Raw genomic sequence first — 17,020 nt, forward strand, 5'->3', positions numbered from 1 at the left:
TCACCTGAACAAGTGTTATTAGTACCAAAATTTCAAGGGCCTGAATACTACCTGCAGCACATACTGTACATATTCTGTGTCAAATGGATGGGGTAAGCATGTTCTGAATCCAGAGATGTTTTCGTGGCTATTCTTGAACTCTAGGTACTTTTTATAATATGTCTGTAGTGTTCATTGTACAGGTATGGGATCCAGAAACCCGCTCAGAATTCCGGTAAGCCTGTCTCCCATACACTCCATTTAAATCAAAGTAAAAACCGAACCTTGTAATTGATCCCAACTAGGATATAATTAATCCTTATTGGATGCAAAACAATCCTATTGTGTTTAATGTTTTATTGAATTTGGAGTATGGAGATCCAAATTAGGGAAAGACCCGTTATCTGGAATACCCTTGGTCCCGAACATTCTTGATAATGGGTCCTATACCTGTACTTCAGTTTCACTCACCTTTCAGATGTTTTGGGCTCTGCAAAAATTTCAAGCAAGATCAAACTGAATATAAACATGTAATATAATATTATTTAAATAGGTCAGTTTGAAATTTTTTATTTGTCACCATATTCTCTGTTCAAAACTCTTTTTCTTCCTTCTTTTTCAAACTTCTCTCTTTACAGACTTCACCAAACAGAGCCTGTTTGGTAAGTGGCTTTTCAACAACACTAACACACCGAGCCAACCCTGACCTCGGCTCTGTTGCTATCTTTTCCCTTACTATCTGTTTTCTTTTAACCAGCAAGTTAACCATAATGGTTTTATGAATAAATGTAAGATGTAAATTGTATTGTTTGTTTTTTTAACAGCTACTTATTTCTTTTAAGTGTTAAAAGCCCCACTCCTGTACTGTTGTTTTATTTTACTTTTTAGTCAGTACCTTACATAATGCCAGAGAGTGTATAACATGTTGTTTGAGCTATAGTGTGATTAGTTTTCATGGGATTATTTGGCAGTGAGTAGCTTTCTTAGCTTTAACATTGTTGTGTTATATCATTGCATGTTCTTGTGATCTCTAACTCTGGCTGATGTTCATCTTGTTTTTACTTGCAATCTTGTATGAATTTCATATATTGTATATTGAATATAATGAAAGATAATCGAAATAATCTTATGTAGAAATAGTTTGTATTTCCCTTAAATATTTATATTATCGTAACAGTAAAGGATCAGGTCATTACACTGTACGTTTTGTCATCTGTGCTTAATATTCTTCAGTCTGGGCAACAAAACATTACCCTTGCTGAAAAAATACCTTTCTATTGTTGTCACTGTAAATTGCTGCCAGTTAAACACATCAGTAACTACATTGCCAGAAAACTGCAGAAAAAGGCTATTCAGTTGTTTTACTGGTGGAGATTGAAACTGACAAAGGAAATGTTTATTTATTTTAGTTGCCCAGTCTAAGGGCCGTAACAGACGGGGAGATCAGTCGCCCGCGACAAATCTCCCTTGTCGCGGGCGACTAATCTCCCTTGTCGCGGGCGACTAATCCCCCTTGTCGCGGGCGACTAATCTCCCCGAAATGCCATCCCACCAGCTAGAATGTAAATCGCCGGTGGGATGGCATATGCGGCCATCTCAAGGCAACTTCCACGATTTCGGGAAATCGCAGGGCCGCATATGCCATCCCACCAGCGATTTACATTCAAGCCGGTGGGATGGCATATCGGGGAGATTTGTCGCGCGGCAACTAATCTCCCCGTCTGCCACGGCCCTAAGAGATTAAGCACAGGCAACAAAACTTGTGTCATTATCCTAAAAGGTGCTATCTTGACAGCCACACATAAGCCTATAATATTTTTCTAATTATATATGCATGGTAGTGCAATGATTTGTGCTGCTGTCTTAGCATTGGGGTTTTAGGTGCAATTCTAATTATGTAGGTTTCCTTTAGGGCTCTGGCACACGGTGCGATTAGTCGCCCGCGACAAATCTCCCTGTTCGAAGGCGACTAATCTCCCTGAAATGCCATCCCACCGGCGAAAATGTAAATCGTTTCCTCTCAAGGCTACTTCCGCGATTTCACTGAAATCGCGCCGCCACGTCACAGGCGACTAATCTCCCCGAAATGCCATCCCACCGGTGAAAATGTAAATCTCCGGTGGGATGGCATTTCGGGGAGATTAGTCGCCCGCGAACAGGGAGATTTGTCGCGGGCGACTAATCTCCCCGTGTGCCAGAGCCCTTAGACACTCTGGTTTCTTATCATGCTCCAAAACATAAAAGCAGGTTAATTGACTCCTGATTAAAATTGACCGTAATGTGTATGATTGTGATAAATTCCAATTGGGACTAATGTGAATTATGTATCATTTCTGTAAAGTCTGCAGAACTTATTTGTACTAGATAAGGAAAAATTTTATTGTTGGTTTATTAATTTGCACCAGTCCTGTTACTTGTTCTTAGGACTGGCAATTATAATTATAGCTCCAGCTACTTTTTGAACACATTGTAGTGAGTCATTGGCCACACAGGCTATTTGTTTTGAGGTGTGTGAGGTGTGAATACTGCATGGATTTGCTACTTTTGGTGTCATTGAAAAGCACTGTGACCCAGGTCATGCAAAGCTCACTTACTGACTAATGAGTTCTTCCCACAGCCATGAGAAGAATAGTAATGTGTGCGATGATAAGCCAATTTTCAAAAGATTTGCGTAAGTACTTTGGAACTGCATGCAAATTTGCATTTACCTCAGTATAGTGTAATTTCTTCTGCCACAGAAAATTACAAAATACAGTGCGTAACTACTTGTAAACCAACTTTTGGGTTGCAAAGCTAAGAAAAACATTAAGAAACAGTCATTGTGAACCTGCTTAAACAGATGCCAGACACCTTAGATTGGGACTTTTTCCACAGAGCTGAAAGCATTAGAAACTTCTTTTGCTTTGAAGTCTTCTTGTAAAGAACTTTCAAAAGTGAGTTGGTCATTGCCTGGGGGGTAAAGTTACATTATAATAAGCCATGAATGTGTATTTTTAAATACACTGCAATAGAACCTCTATTTTATGCTTCCCAAGGGAGCTTTGGCAAAGTGGCATAAATTCCAGGAAATGGTTGAATCCAGGAAAGAAAAAACCACAGCTTGCCTGATTGGGACTGTGACAAAACAGCATCAATTCCGGGAAAAAGTAAAATCCGGGCACATAAATCAGGGTTCTACTGTATATGAGTTGAGATTTTTTCTGTTTCTGCACACAGTGCACATTACTCACTGGTAGAAAAGGGGCTTTGGTTTGTGGCAGGTGATTGAGTAATGTGGGCTTCATAGATACAACTTTTTTTTTGATGAGCACTTATTGGACACTTAGGGGCCCATTTACTAAACATCTGGTTTTTTTCTTTTCAATTCGGAATATTAGCACTAAAAGTCGCTGAATTTTTTTTTGCAGCTCTCTTAATCATGCATGCTGCATTTAGAATCCAGTGCATTGTGCAGAGTGTAACTCTGTATTTAACACCTTACATAGGCAGGCAATAAGTACAGTTTCCTTGTAGCTTGTGCCCAATGACTTGCAAGCTAGGGACCATCCGTATGCCACCCCTTATAAATACAGTGCTGCAGAATGAAGGCGGTTACATAGGGTTGAACAAAAGTCCATCAAGTTCAACCCTTCCAAGTAAACCCAGCACACACAGACCTATACTTACCTATCTATACACTCACATACATAAACCATACATACCAACATCATTACTAACTGTAGATATCACAATAGCCTTGGATATTCTGATTGTTCAAGAACTCATCCAGGCCATTCTTAAAGGCATTAACAGAATCTGCCATTACAACATCACTAGGAAGGGCATTCCCCAACCTCACTGCCCTCACCGTGAAAACAGGCCCAGATTTGTGGAAAGGCCACAAAGACCAGGGCCTAGGGCGGCAGAAGTTTAGGGGCGGCATGCCGCCCCGCCGCTAAAAATTTTTTAAATTTGGCTCCCATACGGAGCAGTGGGGACCTCTCCCCACTGCTCCGTATGGGAGTTTAAAGGAGGGTTTGCGCATGCGCACTGGGGAGCGGGCACGTTTGCGCTTTGCGCACTGGGGGCCGCGTTCGTGCATGCGCAGAGGGGGACAGCCACAGGGGCGGCCTCGGGGCGCCTCACGGAGAAATCCGGCCCTGCGTGAAAAACCACCTACACTGCTTCAAATGAAAGTTCCCTTTCTCTAATCTGAATATGTTTTTTTGTATAATTAAATAATTATAAAAAAGACTTTCCAGTAAACAGTAATTAAACTTTTTCTGTGATTTAAGAGTTATGTGTAAACGTAAATTCTGTTGAAAGCAGTGTCTATCTTGCTATTTATAACTGCACTACTGGCTCTGACTAACTGGTTCTGATTGCCGACGCAGTATAGTAGAAGCCACACAGTTTTACGAGTCAGAAACAGAAATCCAAACAAAAAGGCATAAACAACTTCTTCTTTTAATTGAAATGACATTTTCAAATAACTTTAAAAGTGTTTTAATTAATACATATTGCTGTTACTTATTATATATTATAATTATAATATGCTAATTATAGGAGCCACAAGTCCTAGTTATTCAAGTTTTTTCATAATAATTTGTTCACATACATATAGAAAATGAATGCCTTTTTGACCAGAATAATTTAGTTTCCTTGTCTGAGCAACTGAATTTCATGGACTTCTAAGTGTAGTTGAACCTTTATGAAGAACAGGTTATTATTTTGGCAGAATGTGTAACTCTTTAGGTAAAACATTTACTGCCTCCCAGGGCGCGCAGAGACATTAGTGCAGTGTGTGAGAGAGCCCTGGAGCCAGCTGAGCATTTGAGCATGTAGCCATTTATTATCATCCCTTATTCTAGACTTGAAATAAAGCTGAAATGATGCCAAAGTGTTCCACGTTTTAAATACAAATATTATTCTACCAGCAATCAGCATGAGTTTATGACTATGCTTTCGATTGATGAATGTGTGCTAATACCTTTTAGTTTTAAAGAAGGACTCTTGCTGGCTGGGAATGATCAATTCTGTTACCTACAGCTCTGGCGTTTCAGACAGCATAATTGTTTGAAAAGTGCTGTTTGCTATGCAAGACTTTCTTTTAATCCATTTAGAAATGGGATCCAAAACTTTTCATTTTGCATGCACACAAATGCCCACTGACAGCTGTGTTTTCAGGCAACAATCAAGCATTCTAGTGCTGTCCAGTTTTTCCATAAAGTGGTCTGATTTTTTGACATGCCACTTATTAGGTGCCAAATTCAGTAAAATTACAATGTCACACTAAGAAGCCTATCTAGTTGCCACTTCAAATTGTCCACATTAGGATTCTGCAGGCAGGAATTCCGCACATTTTTTTCATTGTTACATTTCTTTGGCAATTAACATTGACATAATACCAACAAATCTCCTTGTGCGTCATTAGCCCTGTGAATAGCAATCCCCCATCGAGGCCATAAATATTTGTTTTCACTTAAATTATTCTTGTTCTTCAAACTTTTACAACCAAATGATACAAAATGAGAATATAGAAGGAATAGACGATAACCGTGCAAATGGTGTAAATTCATCCAAAAGCATAATTTAAACTAGAAAGGGAAGTTTGAGAACAAACTTCATGTTGGGTTGAAAAAACGTGAAGTCACTGCTTGAAATCTGATCTGTTGTTGGCTCCGCCCACTTTTTCTAACTTTGGACCACAATTATTTAGTAAAACCACTGTGCAAATTTTGGGGACCCTGGTTTTAATAGTGTCTGAATGGCAGCAATTTAAATTTCCCCAATGAAAGTCAACGTTTGACATCTGATTGGCGGTTGGTGGCTGCAAAGTTTAGGGGCCCTAGGATTAATACGAACGGCAGCAGTAGAAATTTAACCCAATAAAAGTCAATAGGTAAATGGTGATTGGTGGTTGGTGGGGTTTGCCCAATTTTTCTAACCTTAAGTGGAACAGTGGGCACCCTGGCATAAATAGTGTGAGAATTACAGCATTTTCAATTTAAACCAAGAAAATTTAAAGGATGAAATCTGATTTTCTATTTTTGAACTGCAGTCCCCCAGTGACCAGCTTTGCAAAAAACACTTTGCATAAAAATTCACTAAAGAATGGCGGCAGTTTAAATGTAAACATATAAAGTCTATAGGTGAAATCTGATTGGCTGTTTTTGGCCCCGTGTGCAAAGCTTGGGAACCCTGGCATCAAACCAATAAAATTCAATAGGTAAAATCTGATTGGCTGTTGGTGGATCCACTTTTTCAAAGCTAAAACTGCAGTCCCCTAGACTAGGTAAAATCTCATTGGCTGTTCACAGCTCCGCCCACTTTTGGGCATCCAACAATCATCATATTTTCATTCAGGCTGACCCCATGACTATGTGATTCAAGTTTTAGGAGTGTAGCCTCAAAGCTGTAAGTGTGGCAGCAGTTTCAATTTCCCCATTAAAGACAATTGGTGAAATTTGATTGCCTGTTGTTGGCCCCTCCCACTTTGGGGTCATCCAACAGAGTTGCTGTTTCATTCGTGGTTACCCTGTGATTATGTTATTTCAGTTTGGGGGGTGTAGCTTCAAAACTGTAATTGTGGCAGCAGTTTGAAAATCTTCCCTGTCAAAGTCAATGGAAAAATTGGGGTGTTCGGAGCGGCGCCACAAAACAACGGGGGGGCGGGATCGCTTAGAGAAGCACAGGCAACCTGCTCCGCTATAGAAGAAGAATAAGCTGAAGTCAAAAAACAGTATGTGGGTTTTTCAACCCAACATAATCAATAGATTGCTTAAGTGCAATTTTCATCTGAGGAAACTTGCTGGTCCTAACTTTTCAGCTGAGACAAGTTATATGGCAGATTCTGCTCATTAAAGACATAATTATCTTCTTCTAGAAATGTTTTAATTAAGACACAGACAAAGATTACCATAGCAATTTAGTTTTAGTAATTAAAAACATTTGTTTAAATTGTATTTAAACCATTAAAGCTTTATCTTGGCTACTGTTGTTTGGTGCAGTGATGGAGATTAGCATCTTTATTAATACATTTATACCTGCAGTACTGGAAAGTGAACTGAAATGCATTTATATGTAATAAATAAATAATCAACATTGTTTCTAGAAATTTTCTTGGTTTGTATATTTTGTCAATTCTTTTATATTGATGTAGTCAAACCCACAAGCCGATGTATTTGTGGTAAACCCAGACTCTCCATTTCTTCTAACAGCCAAAGAGCCGTGGGATTGCCATTGGCAGATGAATAATGTAATGTTTTTTAACAGTGTAATGAGGTCTGAGGAATTCTCAATTGTAGTTTCTCTTTTACTTGCAGAAGCAGGTTTTTGGAAAACTTGGCTGCCACGGAGCTGGAGAAGATCTCAGCCTTGTCCAAGGGCAGACAAGAGGTATTGGCAGAGGCTGTGCGTAATGGAGGTGATTTGTGTGGAGAAGCCATGTCTCCTAGCCAAGCGGAAGAAGGTACATGCTGCTCCAGTAGTGTGGTATTCTTTATTTTTATTAGTCTCTAAGGAAAAACCAGTGTGCCATACATGACAGAGATCATTTTTCACTTGCTGTTAAATATGAGTAAACTATGTTGATATGAACTTTGTAATGTCTAATTATAAGGCATGATATCCAATGGTAACAGTAAAATCTCTTCTATTGCTTAGCAATTTGGAATTCAGCCTTTTCAGTTCCACTGCTAAGTGCATTAATAATAATGAAAAGCCTTATAAATCAAGTTTAACTGATTTTTTTTTTTTAATAATTTATTGGCTTCTGTAAATAAGTTTCTGATATACCAAGTAACTTAATGCTGAGGAATAATGTTTTTACACATTTCAAATACTGGACTATGTTCACTTTGTGGTTGTATCAAGGAGCCTATTTTATTGTCATTACATCCTTTCTGACATCCTTTCTGGTTTGATAACTAAGGCCATGAGCTAATCAGGGTCATTTTTTTCTGCCTTGTTCTTATGAGCATTCAGAAAAGTTTTAGAGCCACCCCGTTCCATTAAGGTTTTTTAAATGTCCTATTATTTTATTTTCCAGTCTGTTTATGCCTTTATTTCTGTGTATAGTTCCTATTTTGCAAATAAACTGTCAAGTTGTTTGAAAATGTTATAATTCTATAGCGTAACCTTGGGTACTTGTTTAACAAGGAAATGGTGATCTGAGTGAGAAAGAAGAGAAGAATGAAAGCCTAAATGAAAAGGAACTGTGCTCTGGCTCCAGTGATTCTTCAGCCAGCAGCACGTTGGAGAGGGAGGAGCGAGGAGAAAGGCAAGAACATGAATCAGAACCAAGTAAGTCATTTTTAATGTCTGTTTTCTTTTACACAATTTTATAGCTATTGCATGAAGTAGAATTTTCCTGAAAGATAGTTTTAAATGTTTGCATTAGTCCTTTAATTTAGATATCAGGTTCTACTTACATGGTTGTGTTAAAAATGTGGTGGTTAACTTCACAGGAATACCATTGTTACTTCAGCTTGTAGGGATGGACAAAAATTGCAGCAGTTAAGTCTGAACTGTCCCATATGAAGGGGAAGAATTTTCATCCTATTAGAATTAAACTAGTGTCTTGATTCAGCTAAGTCTGAGGACACATGGAGCATTGGCTCTGGCTGTGGGTTTTTTTTTTTGCAGGTTGAGAGAAGCAAATCTGCTCCCTTTCACACCTCGGTTAAACTGCACTGACAAGTACTGCTTCCACCTCCACTCGGCTTCACAAAATGGAGCCAAGAGGGGATCAGCCTGAAAATGAGAAAGAAGGCAGTCATGTAGCTGAGTGAAGACAGAAGCAGTTTTACTGAAATACACAAGGCGATTAGTCACCTGCAGTTAAATCTGTTACCGCAGGCATCTAATCTTCCGGAAATGCCTTCCCACCGGCACTTAGACATCCCCTCTCATGTCCCCTAACTTGCAAATCATTTTTTAGGGAGCACTGAGTGGTGTAAAGTGCAGCAAAAGATCTAAACCTTATTGGCTAAGGAAGGCATTATGTACAGGACTTCCTTGCATCCTGTGCACTGCTGCTCTTTTCTCCCAGTCCTGGATTGTTGCTCTAGTACCAGGTGTACAGTGCTGAAATGCCTTGGATACAAGCACTGTATAAAGGCCCCCATACACGGGCCGATAGAAAGCTGCCGATATCGGTCCCTTGGACCGATTCGGCAGCTAATCGGCCCGTGTATGGGCAGAAGCGAGCGGCCTGGCCGACCAATATCTGGCCTGAAATTGGCCAGATATCGATCAGCCAGGTTAGAAAATCCAGTCGGATCAGGGACCGCATCGGCTCGGTGATGTGGCCCCGAACCGACTGCCCCATGGCCGCAAATGTAATCCGATCGTTTGACCCCAGGGCCAAACGATCGGATTATTTTTTAAAGCCACTTGCTACCCGATATCGCCCACCGTAGGTGGGGATATCGGGTGAAGATCCGCTCGCTTGGCGACATCGCCAAGCGAGTGGATCTTATAGTGTATGGGGACCTTAACTGATCACTAAGGGAAATGATGGGGGAATCTAATATACTGTAGGCCCTTTATTTATGCAAACAAATTTTAGAAATAAGAACAACAAAAATATGAATTTCACTTTTTCAGCTATGCAATTTATCTTTTTTCCCTGGTGAATGATTTGCCAAATACTGGTTTGCAGTGATATAACTACTGCTTATATTTTCACTTTCTTTTTTAAGACCTGAATCTTAATAAACCAGTTCATTTCCTATGCTTTATGTTTAACACCATAATACAGAGACATGTAGAATTAATTTTCTAGTATTAGCCCATATAAGTCATTTTTACATGTATGAGTGGTAAATAAGGCTACAGACATTTGAAGTATGGTAAGATCAGCATGATGCAGAATGTTTTACATAGTAGTACATGAGTGAGCCATTCCTTCAGTTCTATACATAAGTGTGTGTGTACTGACAATCTGCAGCTTTGAAGAGATAGTTAGTATGTTTAATTTAGGGTAACCTGCTATCTCATTTAATTTGTTTACTTTTTGATTTGATATATTGAAAAACTGGTAAGATACAGAAAAATGTCTTAAACCAAATTGTATTTCTCTATTTGGATGGCAGGAAGGACTAAGTAGCGCTGAGGTCTAATTCCATATTCTAGCTGCACTGGCTCTATTTCCCTTGTTAAACTATCAGCCAAATGTTTTCTGTATAGAAAAAAGTAAGAAGATTACCATAGACACCTGCTAGTGTAGGGTTAAAGTTTTTACAATGATTTAATTTCATGAAAGTGCCAGTAGCCTCAAAATACAAAAAATATATATTTCATTAATATTCACTTTATATGTAGAGAAGGCTATTAGTATGAGAGTTCTTATTTTATTGCAGATCAATTGTTATTTCATGCTCCCAGGGAGAAGGAAGTTGTATGACAATAGGGTTGGCTTTGGTACATGCAGTCAATTATCTTTTCAAAACAGTACTGTTCACTTTTTCAGGCAATAAAACATTACCATAAAACTATTCTCTTGGCCACATTACCCTGACCTCGTATGGTTCAACATTATCCCTAAAAGAAGGAAAGGTAAAATCAGCGGGGATGCCAAGATGTTAGGCACTCCCCAGTGATTGTAATCGCTTACCTTATACCCTGGGCTGGTGCTTCTGTTAGGAGAAAACCTCACCAGCCCAGGGTAGCTGCGGGAGAACGTTGCTCCTCCTTCTCTTGTCTATCTTCTGAACGCTGGGGCCGGCGCATTTCTGCAGAAGACCGAAGAAGGAGGAAGATTGCGCTCTCACAGCTACCCCAGGCTGGTACAGTTTTCTCCTAACAGGAACACCAACCCAGGGTAAAAGGTAAGTGATTACAGTCCCTGGGGGGTGACTAACATTTTGTCACCTCCCCAGTGATTGTACCTTGGTGGAAATGATGGTGAGCAAATACTTGAATTTGTCACCAGGCAAAAATGCTGATCCTTTTAAATTTACCAAAGGATATTTTTCCTAATATCCATATTGCATTGTGTTAATTTGAGCACAATGGTTGTTATTTTTAGGTAATAAAAATTTAGTTTTATATGGTCAATTATAATTTTTCTACTCTGCCTCTGACCTCACATACTCACCTGCAGTGGCACCGTTCATTCACCAAAAAGGAATTTTTTCAGATTATATTTTCAGATTAGATAGCCTGAGCTGCTGCCAGATAAATTATGGCACATTCAGGACTGCAATCATTTTTGTTGCAGTCACACCAAAACGTGATCCATGCACACATTAACACTGTATATTTAAAGTTCTTGCATCTGAAGACTTTTCTTGTACTACTCTATTTTTGCACTTAGCGCCACTGTGTCCTTCCTGCCTCATGGTCCAATTTGTGAATCCTTGAGCTACCAACATCTTTAAACTTGAGGTGATTCCAGTGCAGATGGAACTTGCACCCAAAGAATTACACTCAGTCATCATTTTGCTGATAGAAATGACACAATTTTGACTCTGGAAATTCTAAGCACAATAGGCGTTAATTTAGAAAAGTGGGCACGCGACACTGTGCATATCCGTTGCAATTACCCTGGAGAAAAAACATGTTGTGCTTAAAAAACATTGGAATTTGTGTTTAAAATGTCACTTCCCTCACTGCACTTGCATTTCTAAATGAGCTCTATTTTGTTTTTTATGTTATAACATATTTTTTATCACATATTATTTCAACTTGTTTGAATTGAGCCTTTTTGAAAGATTCCTGTGTTTAAGATATGACTTTTTGTGTCTCTGTCATGGTGATTTTAAATTTTTTTTCCCCCCTTAAAGCAAGTCCAGTTTGCGTTCCTCCACCAACGACAGATCGCTCCAGCTCTAAAAAATTTATGCTGGAAATGCTTTATTCCAAAAACCAAAGTGGGACTGGCCTAGATACAGAAATTCTTAATGCAAAGAACATTGTGTCAAACGAAGTGCTGAAGTCGCCCAGAGAGAGGATGGGTCCCATCTTTAGGACAGAGGAAGTTCAGATAGAGAATTCTCCCAATACTACTATTGAAAATACAGCTGAATCCCGGAGAACTGTTATGAGGGCTCAGTACAGCATTGATGCAGAAACCAATGCCAAGAATTTGGAAAAAACCCTGATGATTCCCTTTAAGAAATCTTCAGCAATTCTGTGGGAGCAACCATCAAAGCCTCAGACAGTACTAAAGATTAAAGACCTGGACTTCACTGATCTTTGTGAGGAAGAGGATTACGATGTCCTTTATTTTGATTCACCAGAAACTGTGTCGCCACCTCATCCACCAGTTTTAAATTCAGTACCCCCTCTATCCCTTTCAGGGATGCCTTTTCCTCCCCCCCCCCCACCACCACCACCACTACCCGGTTGTCTACCTCCACCCCCACCACCTATCTGCCCTCCACCCCCACCTATCTGCCCTCCACCGCCATTCAGTAACAGCCTAAACTTGCCACCTCCACCACCTGCTCCTCCTAGCTTTAGTTCCATGTCCCAGAACTCCAGTAGCACAGCTCTGACTAAAAAGAGGAAAACTGTTAAACTTTTCTGGAGGGAAATGAAAGAGCCTGAAAACACAAGCAGAGGAAAGTTTGGAAAGGGGACACTTTGGGATTCGCTGGATAAAGTATCTTTGGATACTGAAAAACTTGAGCATCTTTTTGAATCCAAAGCCAAGGAATTGGCAGCTTCTAAGGTAAACATAGTTGTAATATAATGTACTACATGTTGTTATGTGTATTTATAGTCTATAAAGTTGGAACACTTGTGCTAGCTACAGTAGAACACCAATTTTTTGTTGCCAGGGGGCTATGTCAAAATGGTGTAAAATCAGGTAAACGGCATAGACATTACATTCTACTGTAAAATAATAAGATTAAATAACTTAGCCAAGGCCTCACTGGCAACCTGCCACCACATGTGTTGATATCTTTTGTAGCAAACACAGGTCTCTGTTGGTGAGAAATGCTCTAAGCTAGATTCATAAGTCAGTGTTTCAATAGACATTTTCAGTTGTTTACCTGCCATGTATTTATCTTCATACAAAAAAGACCCCAGATTATCCCTATTACATGAGCAGATTTTCATTTTATTCCTATTTCTAGCAAGGCCAAGTTAGAGGGCAATTTTATGGTGGAAGAAACACACTGGAAGCAAAATGTCTAAAATCGGTGTATATCATAGGCCTAAGAAGAGTACAAACATGAACATTAAATTGCATGATCTGTACGTTCTCAGCCTTTTACTTTGTGTTTGCAGAAAGGGACTGATGCAAAGAAACAGTATCTAGTTTTACTGGATCCCAAGAGGAGCAATGCTATTAATATTGGGTTAACGGTGCTGCCAACTGTGAACATTATCAAGACAGCGATCATGAATTTTGATGAGTATGCCATCACCAAAGAGGGTATTGAGGTAATAATCTCAACGCAAAAAGCATTTATTGGTCAATAAAAACCAGATAACAAAATGCTATATACTGAGGGTTTTTCCCTTAAGCAGCAGAGAGTAATTACTTTAGAAATAGAACAAGGGTTCACTATTTGTTATTTGTATACAATCTACTTAATATAACTGCATATTTATAGTTTAATTATACATGAAGTTAAAAAACCTGTTTTACTGTACTTAAAGGAACGGTAACACAAAAAAAATTAGTGTTACACAGTAATTAATATATAATGTACTGTTGCCTAGTACTGGTAACACTGGTGTGTTTGCTTCAGTTTTATAAATTTATAGTTCATATAAATACCTTGCTATGTTGCCATAGAGGATTTATAGAGTTTCTAAGGCAAGCACACTGTTTGTTTTTACCAGTGCAGGGCAATGGTACATTATATTTTAATTACTTTAATACATTTTTATTTCTTGGTGTAACTGTTCCTTTAAGTATTTAAGGCTTGGGCCACATATATGTAATGTGGGGCTCTACAAAGCAGAGTTCTTGCTTGTACCTTGAGAAACAGACTGACTTAATATAGTGTTGGTTAGAAGCTAAATGCTTTTGCCACGCAGTCTTCTGTTCTAAATGTCTGTTCTAAAAAAAAAAAAAAAAAAAAAAAAGGTTAAAGTTCAGTACAATGTATAGCTTGCTTGCCTAGTGCTTTTTAAAAAGAACGCAAAATGAATGCACTACATGTGTGACACGTAAGCAAGGTGTGGATGTTTGCATAGTAACTCACAGCAGGAGAGTCTGCAGTCCTCTCTTTATCTTTGTTATAATTTTTGTTATCTTCTGAAAAGGCTGAACAGATGCCAGTTCTTTTACTTGTGGGTTCCTTGAAAATGTCACACAACCTAATCAAAAACTGCCCTGCCTGTCTCTGTGCATACACAGGACAGATTTCGTACCCTAAACACTTTTGTGCATTTTTGAGGCAAATCTACACCACGTCTGCACTGAGAGGTGCCCAACCAATTGCTGTTTTTTTAAGTCTTCTTTTAAGAAACAGGAACTGTACCTAATATTGGCAGTGAATGGCAAATGTGGGCTGGACACAGTACCTGCTTCTGACTTTGCTGCTACAATTATTTTTCTCCATATGATAACTATTCAATAACCTGCATTTTTCACCCAGTAAAATACAAGCATGTTTCACACTGTGCTTCATGTCCTACCAAAAAGGACACTAACTCAGAAACTATACCTTCAATAATGAAATCTTTATATAATTACTGTAAATGCATATTATATTTTTACTTATCTGTAAGGGTTCACTTTATAAAGAGCAAAATTTCTTTTAATTGAAAAGTTTGTTGCAAAGGGTGCTCATAGCCCAGATATACCATAATGAGACCTAGATATGTTCTATAGTGGGGCCCTCTATTGTATGCTGGGATTTGTATATCTCACCTATGTAGAACATTTCTTTTCTGCTCAGCAGATACTATAGAGAAGGAGATTATGAACTAAAGCATTGTGCAAGGGGAACTACAAGCAATTATCTCATGCTTGGCTTGGTGGGAAACATTTCTAATCTGCTTACTGAAACCAAATCTTCCTTGTGGAAAGGTGCAAATGTTAGAAACTCTCCTCAGTCAGATGCACTGGTAGCACATTAAGGGTTAATATTTTCCTGATTATTGATTTTACTTGATAATAAGCTATTCATTTTTTATCCTATGGTGTGCTAGCAACATGCTGTATGTGAGAAGAAAAGCGCCCCCAGTGTAGTTACTGTTAGCAGCCTCCCTTCAACAGAGTAATTATTGCTGTGTACCGGTCTTAACCCTTTATAGCACTGTGGCCTGCTGGCCCTCCCAAGCATAGGTCATTTCTTCTGCTAAAGGTGAGCCGTCAGAGCCAGCTTATACTTACTGCCTGGCTTTGGATTTGTTATTATTCCTCCAGGCACTTATATAGTGCTGAGAATCTCTGTGCAGGAAGCCGACCCACATTGTAAACTATCCGTAGAGGCACCAATATAATTTTCACTTTACGATGCATTGTGAAGAATCCTCAATGATCCCATGTGTCAGTCATTTTATCAGCTCTCTAAAAAAGGCAGATGCAAAAAGAAAGATAATATTTCTAAGTTTGTAAAACTGTATTTACATGGTCCAGAGGATAGTAAGTGGAAATCTTTTCCTAGTCCCCTTGCAAATAGTGACATAATGTAAATAAAACAATATATTGTTGTTTTTTTACATCTGTAATCGTATATCTGATAAATAGAAACCGGCCATGTTTTTTTGAATTATGGCATGAATTGAAACTTTTGACCTCCAGTATTTTTATATATTAAAAATATATAAAGTATAGGCATATATTTTCATTTTAGATTCTCAGCAGATTCTTTGTTAATAAGAATTGGTGCTTTGTTAAGTAATTCAGATAAGAAAGCAATTTAATTCAGTCTCTGACCTGTATTTTGTTGCCTATTTTATAATTGCAGTGTTGTTTTTTTACAGAAAATTCTGACAATGGTGCCTACAGAAGAGGAAAAACAGAAGATTCAGGAAGCTCAGCTTGCAAACCCTGATGTTCCACTGGGAACAGCGGAGCAGTTCTTACTCACCCTCTCTTCTATCAGCGGGCTATCATCAAGACTGCAGCTTTGGGCTTTTAAACTTGACTATGAGACCATGGAGAAGGTATAATGACCCCCAGATCAATTTACTGTCGGCTCCTTTGAACGAATGTAAAAGAACCCGTCTAGTTTGGCACTTTACAGCCAGAAATAGATAGGTTTTTACTTTACTAACTCATGGTTTGGTTTATTTCTGGTATAATAAAGGAACAGTTCTTTAGTACTCACACCTTTTTATTTCCAGTCAGAGAGAATTACGGTCTGACTTCTTAGCAAGGCCTTTACCCTTTAAACAGGAAACAACTGAGAGAGAGCCTGTATGTTTGATAAATGTTTTAATTCCTCTGGCTTCTAGGAAGAAATAGAAACCATATGCAAAATATGTCACTGTTTACATTTTCTCCTATAGTAATATGTCAATGTTTATCTTGACTAGAATCCAGAAAGGAAAATGGTGCTGTAGAGTCAGGCAGTGGCCATGCATGTCAAGCTACAGAATGCACATGTTAAAGAGAATTATGGTCTTCATAAGTAGGGTTATATTCTACAATGTTCCCAAGAATAGCCAGTAATACAAGAGAAAAGTTTAGCATTGGGTGTGTGCTAAGCATTTTAATTTTCTGTTTGCATTTCTATGTATAAATTGTATCTACTGTATTGCATGCCCTTCATATTGCACTCTATACCAGTGGGTTTAATTTACCCCTTTGTCAGTCAGTGTCCTTCTGGCCCCCCAGCAGTCACAGGGTTAGTATCTGCTGGAGTAACATGAAGTACTGGAATATCAGATGCAATCCGAACCAAACCTAATATATGGCACAGGAATAGGCCATTGCTTGGGAGAAAATTTGGCAGAAAAATATCCTGTGGCAGCCAAGCATTTGTTGTTCCTAATATTGTCATATACTTTCTCTGAATTTTCAAAAAAAAAAAAAAAAAGACCCAGCTTGTTATGATGGGTTTATGCCTTTAAGCCTTTTTAAGGGAAATGGCATGGGGAGATTTGTCACCCGCATAAAAAATTTGCTACCACGGGCGGCAAATCT

The 17,020-nt window shown here is 38.7% G+C and overlaps 1 protein-coding gene across 3 annotated transcripts in view; it reads left to right on the forward strand.

Annotated features, from left to right (window-relative positions):
• fhod1 (formin homology 2 domain containing 1) overlaps positions 1–17,020 on the forward strand; it is an 88,269-nt gene that overhangs the window by 49,335 nt on the left and 21,914 nt on the right. For 2 of the 3 annotated variants that reach the window (XM_031899812.1, XM_031899811.1), the window contains exons 12-18: positions 618–641; positions 2,597–2,650; positions 7,284–7,429; positions 8,119–8,262; positions 11,748–12,637; positions 13,201–13,356; positions 15,856–16,038. In XM_031899812.1, coding sequence (XP_031755672.1) covers positions 618–641; positions 2,597–2,650; positions 7,284–7,429; positions 8,119–8,262; positions 11,748–12,637; positions 13,201–13,356; positions 15,856–16,038 — 1,597 coding nt within the window. 3 annotated transcript variants of the gene reach the window in all.

The sequence above is a fragment of the Xenopus tropicalis genome, chromosome 4, assembly GCF_000004195.4.
Source record: "Xenopus tropicalis strain Nigerian chromosome 4, UCB_Xtro_10.0, whole genome shotgun sequence".
In the NCBI taxonomy this organism is placed as follows: domain Eukaryota; kingdom Metazoa; phylum Chordata; class Amphibia; order Anura; family Pipidae; genus Xenopus; species Xenopus tropicalis.